This window comes from Triticum dicoccoides, chromosome 7A (assembly GCF_002162155.2).
Source record: "Triticum dicoccoides isolate Atlit2015 ecotype Zavitan chromosome 7A, WEW_v2.0, whole genome shotgun sequence".
Classification (NCBI taxonomy): Eukaryota; Viridiplantae; Streptophyta; class Magnoliopsida; order Poales; family Poaceae; genus Triticum; species Triticum dicoccoides.
Window position 1 is genome coordinate 745,805,914 of NC_041392.1, and position 10,838 is coordinate 745,816,751.

Here is a 10,838-nt window from a genome sequence, read left to right on the forward strand (position 1 = left end):
ATATAAAGGAGCCAGGGGGGAGGAGGCGGCCGGCCAAGGAGGGCACGCCAAGGGGGGAGTCCTACTCCCACCGGGAGTAGGACTCCCTTCTTTCCTAGTTAGAGTAGGAAAAGGGGGAAGGAGGAGGAAGAGGGGAAGGAAAGGGGGGGCGCCGCCCCCCTCTCCTTGTCCTATTCGGACTAGGAAGGGGAGGGGGCGCGGCTCACCTCTTGCCTCCTCTCCTCTTCTCCCTTATGGCCCATGTAGGCCCAATAACCCCCGGGAGGGTTCCGGTAACCCCCCGGTACTCCGGTAAAATGCCGATTTCACCTGGAACACTTCCGATGTCCAAACATAGGCTTCCAATATATCAATATTTATGTCTCAACCATTCTGAGACTCCTCGTCATGTCCGTGATCACATCTGGGACTCCGAACAAACTTCGGTACATCAAAACTTATAAACTCATAATAAAATTGTCATCGTAACGTTAAGCGTGCGGACCCTACGGGTTCGAGAACTATGTAGACATGACCTAGAACCATTCTTGGTCAATAACCAATAGCGGAACCTGGATGCCCATATTGGTTCTTACATATTCTACGAAGATCTTTATCGGTCAAACCGCATAACAACATACGTTGTTCCCTTTGTCATCGGTATGTTACTTGCCTGAGATTCGACCGTCGGTATCCAATACCTAGTTCAATCTCATTACCGGAAAGTCTCTTTACTCGTTACATAATGCATCATCCCGTAACCAACTCATTGGTCACATTGCTTGCAAGGCTTATAGTGATGTGCATTACCGAGAGGGCCCAGAGATACCTCTCCAACAATCGGAGTGACAAAACCTAATCTCGAAATACGCCAACTCAGCATGTACCTTCGGAGACACCTGTAGTACTCCTTTATCACCCAGTTACGTTGTGACGTTTGGTAGTACCCAAAGTGTTCCTCCGGTAAACGGGAGTTGCATAATCTCATAGTTACAGGAACATGTATAAGTCATGAAGAAAGCAGTAGCAATATACTAAACGATCAACTGCTAGGCTAACGGAATGGGTCATGTCAATCACATCATTCTCCTAATGATGTGATCCCATTAATAAAATGACAACACATGTCTATGGTTAGGAAACACAACCATCTTTGATTAATGAGCTAGTCAAGTAGAGGCATACTAGTGACTATATGTTTGTCTATGTATTCACACATGTATCATGTTTCCGGTTAATACAATTCTAGCATGAATAATAAACATTTATCATGATATGAGGAAATAAATAATAACTTTATTATTGCATCTATGGCATATTTCCTTCAAATAGTGACCGTTGCTACCGTGCACATGGTACGTAGAACGAGTCAAGACGTGGTGAGTCGAGTCGGTTGGTTGGTTGTGGATGAACAGTTCCCGGTGGGGGTTTGATGAACAGGACCCCGTGGTAGTAGGCTGTTGCCGCGGGATGAACAGGACCCCAAGGAGGCTATCGCACCCTAGCCGGTTGGGGGTGGATGAACAGGACCCTCTGGAGCCTCTATGAATAGTAGCCGGTGGATGAATAGTAGCTGGTGGAGGCTGAAGGAGGTCGATGGTGGATGAATAGTAGCTCGTGGAGGCTGGGGCGCAGCAGTAGAAGGTGGATGAACAAGACCTCATTTCGACCGTAAGCGCTCCAATACAAGTCCGTTTCCTCCGTTTTATGGTACGCCACACCCCTCCCTATCAACAGGACCCCGTTTCGACTGTAGGCACTCGAATACAAGTCTGTTTCCTCCGTTTTGCGGTAGGCCAGACCCTTCCCGATGAACAGGACCCATTTCGACCGTACGTGGTCGAACAGAAGGCTCGTTTCCTTCGTTCTGTGTTACGCCAGACCTCGTTTTGGCTGTTCCATCTAAGCCGGTTGTCTCCTAATGAACACAACATTCCATTGCCTCCCAATGAACACGACGCATTATGTTGCCTCCCGATGAACACGACACAGTTTCTCCGTTTCGGCCCAGCCGGTTGGCTTCTGATGAACAGGACGTCGTTGCTGCCGTCCATTGCCTCTCCATGTACACGAGCCCTGGCCGTACGTATGCGCGAGTACACGTTCGAGACCCCACCCGTATGTACGTATGTGGATGTATTTTTTGGCATCTGGCTGTATGTACGTGTACGCTGTTTTGACTGGACTGCCTCAACTACTACCGCTCCTTACTCGGACATGGTTCATCGTGGCAAACAGACCGATCGACCGGTATGTACACAGACAACGCTACGTATGCTTTGACCAGGTTGGTTCCAGCTGTCGGGGGGCAAGGAGGCATTTCCTTGTGTGTGAATATATAGCTGGTGGGTCCCAGTGGTCAGAGGCGGAATAATATATTTTTTGCCCATAATAAGGAGTCACTTCCTTGGGAGCAAAGATGTTGTTGGTGGGTCCCAGCTGTCAGGAGCAGGCATAAGGAGGCACTTCCTTCCTTGCGAAGATATACGTGGTGGGTCCCAGCTTTCATGGGGAGGAATAATTTTTATTTTCGCGTAACAATGAGGCGGTTGCAGTGTGCGTCCATGGACCTGGTGCGTCCCCACTGTCAGCCTCTCCACGTATAATCCTCTTCCGATGACTCTTGTTTGATGACCATGTTGACCACGCCACGCCGAGCGCACCAAGGCGGTGGACAACGGCGAGGCCCCGGACGACAACGAGCCGGTGATGGGAAGACACGGCAGTGGAGTCGCAGACGGAGAGATGTACGAGGGTTAACTGATTCTGGTGCGGCGTGGTTCTGCAGTCAGTAGAGAATAACATCACTCATTTATTCATTTAAATGGATTTTTTGTAAAGAAATTGTAAATATAATCCTAAAACCCTATATGTTTTAGTGTGGCCTTGCCATGGTCGTAAGTGGTTACCATAAAAATTTCAGGTCTTCTGAAATTAGTTTGATCCCTCAAATAATTTAAGCAACAACTTTTATTTTTATTTTATTAGGATTGTAAAGAGAGAGGGGAAGAACAAGGACCGTCTCTTAAGTAACAAGAGCATCCATGCATCTTGATCGATGAAAAAAACACACATGAATAACCAACGAAGAAGCCCAAATCACATGGTGGAAATCAGTGAAAAAATAATGATAAGCAAGCAAAACATCAACTTGACAATAACTATTCATTTGACAAATGATAATTAATGACCACCATATTTTTTTTTTGCAAACATAACCACTGAATAAGTTCACCAACACCACCTTATAGACTCTTGGTTCATTACAACCATTATGACATAAACAAGCACACTGAAATGTAGACATGGGTAATACTAAGTGTTCATTACTTCAGCGCGGCCTAGATGTTCCTCTACTCAAAGGCCCACTGGTTTTCCCTGCGGATCTTCTCCTCCTCCTCGGGTCTTAATTTCTCATTGATGTTGAAGATCTTGCGGATCTCCTCTGGCGTCTTTCCCGTGATCATGTCGGCGACGGTCTGGCAAGTCAGGTCTAGGAGCCCCCTGATGTTGAGGTGGTTCGCAGCCTGAGAGGGGGCAAAAGAGCAAAAGGGATAATGGTGTGTCAGAGGGAAGCATTGGTTTACAAAAACATGGATAATTACATATACCACCTACATAGATGTTTTTGAGACAAACTAAAACACAAAACAAGGTGTGCAATAATCAAAAGATATTCATTCAAAGACCATAACATGGGTTAACATAAATGGATTGATAGTCAAGAAAAGTTAACATAACTGTAACAAAATAGAGTGAGATCAGACACAGCAAGCACCACTTCTCAAAATGCATTGGCAATTGCATTCATCATCCAATAATTTGGATATCAACATATATGTCTAGTACACCACAATCATCAGTCAAGCAATGATATGCAGATGAACACATTCATAGCCAATATGGATCAATATAGTGGCATTTAAAAGATTTGCTCAGATGATAAAGGCAGCGATAACAATAAAGTTAGAAACATAGTTATCTATCATAGTAAAATCAAACCACAACACAAAACATGTGTTTAGGGGTCAGTAATATATGAAACTGGAATATGTATTGCAAGTGAAGATGCCACATGTGAGATACAAATCTTATCTATGATAAAATAAGATAACTATAAGAAAAGAAACTAAAAGTAAATAGTGCTAAACTCTTGCAAACAAGATCAGGATTTTATAGTGGCCATGGGAAGTCCTGTGTGGTTTCACTTCAAACGATGGAAAGCATCATCACTTCTAACATGGACAGGCACAATGTATCATCTCGTGATTTAGCTACAAGGATGTAATGTTAATAGAACCACAATCAATACTCAACCAATGCTAGATAGAAGAAGGCATTCATAGATGACATGGATCAATAGTGGTATCTAAAAGATTAGTTGAGATCATAAATATTTGATACAAAGTTAGAAACATTAGCATGATCATGTGATTTAGCTATCACTATGTATACAGCAAAATAAATAGTAACTCGATGCTAGATAGAAGAAAAAGGCATTCATTGTTGACATATGGACCAGTAGTGAAACCTATAAGATAATAAAGACATAGATAGCAAAATTAGAAAGAAGTGTGTGATCTACAATGCATAATTACAAATATCAAAGTAGTAATGTATGATATTGGATTTATGTATTATAACTAAGGATGACACATGCGACATACCACCCTATCTATGATAAACCAACATAACTAAACAAATTCAGAGCAGATCTACTAAAGTCTAGCATACAAGATCATAATTTCACACTAGATATGGACATTCATGCATGGTTCAAATCTAGAAACAACAGTGACAAATATAGAAACATCAGACCATATATTGCTCTGTGTGGTCTGATGCTTCCGCAAGTTATTGAAAGAGAAACCACTCAATCATCATCCCATATATGTAATTTACAAACAAAATGATAGTGAATCTAATAATTTAAAATGTTTCTAGGTTATTCATATATAGTGAAGCATATTGGACCAGATGAACATGGAACTGTAAATTAATATAGCTCCCCAGATAATGCCCGAACCTAGCTATTAGGGTTAGTATGTATGGTCGGCCGCTTTCTACATCGCCAATAACAACTCTTTATGACCTAAACCTAATACATTGTGTAACCTAACCTAATCCAATCGAGTCAAATCTACCTTGATGAAGGTACGAGGACATATTCCAATCTATCCAAATCTCAATCAGACACAAGTAACAAGCCACACTAAACAAAAACAATGTTGATTCCATCAATGGGGGATAGTAAAACAATAGATCTAAAGAATGTCAAGGAACAAATCAAAGGATGGAAAGTAATCACACCAGTGCGAGGTCGAATATGGTGGCCGTGTCGACCTTGACGAAATTGGCGTCCCAGTTTTTGAGGTCCTCTGCGGGCGCCGCAGGCACAGCCGATGTAGCACCTAACGGCCTAGCTCCTCCTCCAAAATTAGATGTGTCGGTGGCCTTTGCTTGGACGTGTTTGTTGCAGTACTCAATGACCTTGGAGAGGATCTTTGAGTTGACATTGCGGAGCAACAAGCCGTTGTCAGTATATTCGTCCTCGATCATGTGCCGGATCATTTGCGACTCCATGGCCACCGCCTGCTCCACCTCAAACTCCTTACCGTCTGAACTCTTGAGCTTGATGATCTTGTTCTTGCCCTCTGCGGTCGCCATCGGGTGGATCGGAGCTAGGGTTGGGGTCGGAAAATTGGGGATCAAGGAAACCCTAACTAGAAGAGGAAACTCTAGCGGCGGCGGAAGAAAGGAGGAAAGATGGGGTGTTTTATTGCAGGGTTGATTGGGCTTTTGGGGAATTTATTTTGGGCCGATTGAGCAACGTTTGGATGGGTAGATATGTAGCTTATGGGCCTTAGAAAGAAATGAAGCCAAATAATACAAAACAAGATGAAATCAAACCAATTTTTTTACGAGTTCAAAGGGGTCAAACTACAAAATTCATATTTTCCAATTTGATAAGGACAACATTGGTATCTTCGGTTGGAACAACTTTACCACCTTCCCAGGACGTGGGCTCACATTATAAGTTGGCCCACATGACCAAAGTTTAATTTTTATTTATTGTTTTGCGAATCGACAGGCTTAACGCATGCCGAATGATTTTCTGTCAAACCAAAAACATGCAGAAAACAGTAACTGGCTCTAGGCATTGAATTTATAGTTCAGTTCGGAAAAATAATATAAATTGCTATAGGTGGTATTATAATAGCATGAGTCAATCAAAAATTATAGGTAAGTTTGAGACGTATGAGTTATCGAGCAGAACATAGTACATACGCATATACCTTCACCCCTATGAACGATGCAAGATTCGTTGGGTACTTTCTGCCAGCTCATGGGGTACATATTTAATTTGTACACATATATTGTTTTTGCGGCTGCTTTGAGCCGCGGGAATTTTGTGGATATTACATGTTGATACATCAACCATCACCGAATTACTCTTATAAGGGATGCAATTACTCTTATAAAGAATGATGGAGTCCCGCCTCACGGCCACTCCACCGTCCAACCATGTTGGGTCGTTCCTCACCCCTATGAGCGTGGGGAGCCCCTGGTCTGGCACCTTTTCTTCGCCACTGCGTGCACATTTCGTGCAATGAGGGTGGTGTCTAAGACCAACTCCAATGCGCCGACGCGTTTTGTTCGTGCATGTCCGTTTGGATCAAAATAAACACAAACCGCGGCCCAATGTGCCGACGCAAACGGACGAGTGTTCGCTTTTTGTCTGCCCGCGACTCATTTCAGACCAAGATTTGAGTCAGGTTTGCATCAGCACGGACATGACACGGACGCACGCGACGCCCGCCCTTGTCCTCCCCCCTAGCCCGTCATTTGGTGGCACATTGGCAGTTTCCCTCCTCTCCTGTCCAAAGCTAAGACACCCGGGCACCCCGCCTTCACCGTTGTCGGCCAGTTCCGGCCGGTTGGGCATTGCCCAGGCCGCCGCCTGCACCCACAAACCTCCCCCGGCAACACGCCGCTCCTGACGGGTACCCTTGCCGGCGAGCCAGGCCTAGTTTCACCGCCGTCGTAGCACCCCCACCCCCACCCCATGACCATGCCACCACCCTCACCTTCGACGCCGCCGGCAACGCTCCAATCCTGCCTTCCTCGATCGACGTTCGCTTCCACGGTCGCCGCCACGCCGACAGGCCTGCTGCCTGGTCTGGAAGAGGCGCGGGGTTCTTCGGCGGCCGGCTTCTTCAACCACGTCTGCGAGGTGTTGGACGTTTCGCCCGCAAGGTACAAATGGATAGTGGAGACGAATACTTTTTCGACAACTTCATTTGCGATTTGGATGATTCATCATTGGACGATGAGGAGTTTGTGGTTGCTACTTTGGTTGTCAACGACCACATTGCTAGGCAGTGGCTGATGTTTAGGGGCTCAATCTCGGGCCATGCTCCGGCGTTGAATCGCAATAGAGAGAGCGGCCTTTGCCTACTCTGGGAAGACTACTTCAAGTCCTCTTCCCCAGTCTTCAAACACAAGCTATTCCGGCGTCGCTTCCGGATGGCTAGACATGTGTTCTCGTATTCGTGAGGGGTTGTGGCATACGATGATCATTTCATATGCAAGGAGGATGCCCCTGGGAGAGGTTGGTTTCTCCTCTTATCAGAAATGCACTACAACTATCTGGGTGCTTGCATACAAAATACCATGTGGTCTGATTGATGAGTATGTCCGCATGAGTGAGGCCACGTGCCTAGAATCCTTGTACAGGTTCTGCAAGATTGTGCTAGTGGTGTTTGGCCGGGAGTACTTGGGAGAGCCAACTATTGCACCAGGTTGTTGGTGATCAATGCAGTACGGGCTTTTCGAGGATGCTTGGTAGCACATAGATTGTAAACATTGCAAGTGGAAGAACTGTCCATCTGCTTGGCAGGGGCAGTCTAGAGGTCATGTGAAAGTTTGCAATGTCATACGTGAGGCCGTGCTTCACAAGATCTTTGGATTTGGCAATCTTTTTTCGGCACGGCCGGCTCTCACAATGGCATCAATGTGCTTCAGTGTTCTCTCGTGTTTGGAAGGCTTGCGGAAGGCAACTGCCCGGAGGTCAGTATTGAGATCAATGGTCACCACTATAACAAAGGATACTACCTAGCTGATGGTACTTATCCTCAGTGCATTACTCTTGTGAAAACAATCCCCATCCCAATGGGAGAGAAGAGGCAGTGATTTTCCCAAGCACAAGAGAGTGCTAGGAAGAATGTGGAGCGTGCTTTTCATGTTCTTCAATCTCGATGGGGCATCATTCGATATCCTGCTAGAACTGAGAGCACCAAAAAGTTGTGGGAAGCGATGAGTGCTAGTGTGATCATGCACAACATAGTTATAGAGGATGAGCACGAGGATGAAATCTTCGACCATGGGTTTCAATATTAAGGTGAAAATGTTGTGCCTGAGCATGGAGGAGCAGCAACATTTGCATAGTTCACTCAATTTTATCAAGAAATGCGCGTGAGTGGCATCTGACACTATGTAAGAACCCAAATCACAACCGATATCAATGAAGTTTCAACTTCTCCGCAAGCAACTCAAAGGGAAGAAAAAGAATAAGAAGACAACGAGGAGGAAGAGACAAACATAATAAGAAGGAACAGAAAGAAGCAACGGGGATGCAAACAAAAGAAGAGAAAGAAAAATGAAACTGTCAAAGAGACTAGCTACAAGTTGCTCATTGTTGCTGCCTATAACTACATCATACCATACCAGACCAGACCATCAACCAACAACCGAATCCACTATTTCCATCATAGATCCGCCCGACCGACCGGCGCCAACATCTTCGGTTAAACTAATCATACTCGACGACGACATTCATTATACTAACTAGACTTCTTTTTAAACCCACGCAGGAGAGGAACACAACCAACCCAACCAAACCCTAGAATCATCCATCCATCCATCATCCACTAGCTAAGCTAGCCTAGGCTCAACTTCCGCCGTACCAAACTAATTAAACAGTCTACATCCTTCACTCCCGGATCGAGTTGATGTCGATGCCGCAGGACCGCGACTCCATCTGCCGCATCATGCCCGTCCACCCGCTTATCATCGCGTCTGACGGCAGCTCCTCCTCTCCGTGGGGCATCGGCATCAGCGGCGAAGGGCCCTCTTCCTCCGCCTCACCTCCAACTCTGTCTGCGCCCCTGCCCCCGTTGGCATCGCCGGTCTGTTCTTCCTCCGCTGCAGCAGACTCCTGCCCGGCCTTGCCCTTCCTGCTCTTCTTCGACCCCGCGTACATGAAGCTCCCCACAATCACCTGCACCAACATGCACAATCACCTCATCATTCATTTCTGGAACACAACGGACCAAGGATGAATTAATGAAATGCTGATGTTTTAGTGGAAAAAAAAAAGAAGCGAGTGATCACCTGAACTGTCCCGGCTGCTGTTAGGACTCCACCAACGCTTCCTCCAATCACCCTGTGATCGGCGCCACACAGCACTATGCATAGACCTCCATTCCGTGTGCGTGAAACACCGTCATCTATCACCAGGTATGATCCAGAGAGGCACAGGATTTCGAATCGACCCTGTCAAATGTAATAGGGGACACGTGAAAATTGTTAAGAGTGTTGTCCGTGACTGGTGTTATAACTTATAAGTGAAGCATTTCTTGGAAAAATAGAATAAATATTAATGACTCCATATTCATCAGCAATGGATCTAGCAACTGCAAACTTGAACAAATACCTCCTGTCCTAGGTTGCTAAACATATCGTGACTTCATTTGACGACAAAGGACAGAAGTAGTCAGGTTTACTTATACCAAGACAAGACATCAACAACGTATACACATCAAAGATGCAGCTACAAAATATGGAACAACAGGAAGGAGAGCACTACGATGACAAATACTAGAGAACAACTGACATTACTGCCGGTAACAGAGCATAATAGACCGTGCTATTGCTACATAATAGACCATGCTGCATATATAGAGAATAGGATCACAGATTTCACAGGATGAAAATGAGATGATAGGTCCATGAAAATGGGTTTTTCGTCCTGGGCAGGCCAGAGACGCGGCTGCATGACATTCTTTGGGCCGTCCATGATGGCAAAAATCATGGTAGAAGCGAGGGCAAGGAAAATATCAGGGAGTTCCAGGTTACGGTGGGTGGTCGGGGCTGGGCAATGCATTGTGGTTTGTGCGTTTCTCTCGTGTACATGCGTGTGTGCGAGGCGTTGGGCTCTAACTAAACCGAGCGATCGCACTGCTAGCTACGTTACTGAAGCCGAGCGATTGATCCCTTGGCTATTAACTGAACTCGAGTGATTCATTCACTGCTGACTAAACCCGAGCGATTCCTTCGCTGTTGCTGCTAACTGAACCCGAGCGATTGATCGCATCTGCTGCTTACTGAAGCCGATCGAGCCCCCGTGTGAGACGTAGCCAGCTAGTGTTGGGTTGACTCTCGATAAATAGTGTTGGGGAACGTAGTAATTTCAAAAAAATTCCTACGCACACGCAAGATCATGGTGATGGCATAGCAACGAGAGGGGAGAGTGTTCGTCCACATACCCTCGTAGACCATAAGCGGAAGCGTTACCACAACACGGTTGATGTAGTCGTACGTCTTCACGATCCGACCGATCCAAGCACCGAACGTATGGCACCTCCGAGTTCAGCACACGTTCAGCTCGATGACGATCCCCGGGCTCCGATCCAGCAAAGCTTCGGGGATGAGTTCCGTCAACACGACGGCGTGGTGATGATGATGATGTTCTACCGGCGCAGGGCTTCGCCTAAACTCCATGATGATATGACCGAGGTGGAATATGGTGGAGGGGGGCACCGCACACGGCTAAGGAACGATCCGTAGATCAACTTGTG

At 45.9% G+C, this 10,838-nt stretch overlaps 1 protein-coding gene and 1 pseudogene across 1 annotated transcript; one reads left to right on the forward strand and one right to left on the reverse strand.

Moving 5' to 3' along the window:
* The window catches only part of LOC119334186, a 19,150-nt pseudogene extending 10,978 nt beyond the window's left edge, over positions 1 to 8,172 (forward strand).
* Positions 3,131 to 5,710, reverse strand: LOC119331018 (SKP1-like protein 1). The gene is made up of 2 exons (XM_037604179.1): positions 5,290 to 5,710; positions 3,131 to 3,506 (listed from the first exon to the last, which is right to left on the reverse strand). The coding sequence occupies exons 1-2, from the start codon at positions 5,644 to 5,646 to the stop codon at positions 3,333 to 3,335; spliced, it is 531 nt and encodes a 176-aa protein (XP_037460076.1). The 5' UTR covers positions 5,647 to 5,710; the 3' UTR covers positions 3,131 to 3,332.
* Positions 8,173 to 10,838: the final 2,666 nt, after the last annotated feature.

Coding starts and splice junctions, on each gene's coding strand:
- LOC119331018 (XM_037604179.1), bottom strand. CDS start 5,646: ATGGCGACCGCAGAGGGCAAGAACAAGATCATCAAGCTCAAGAGTTCA. Junction 3,507..5,289: donor CCATATTCGACCTCGCACTG/GTGTGATTACTT, acceptor GCCCCCTCTCAG/GCTGCGAACCACCTCAACAT.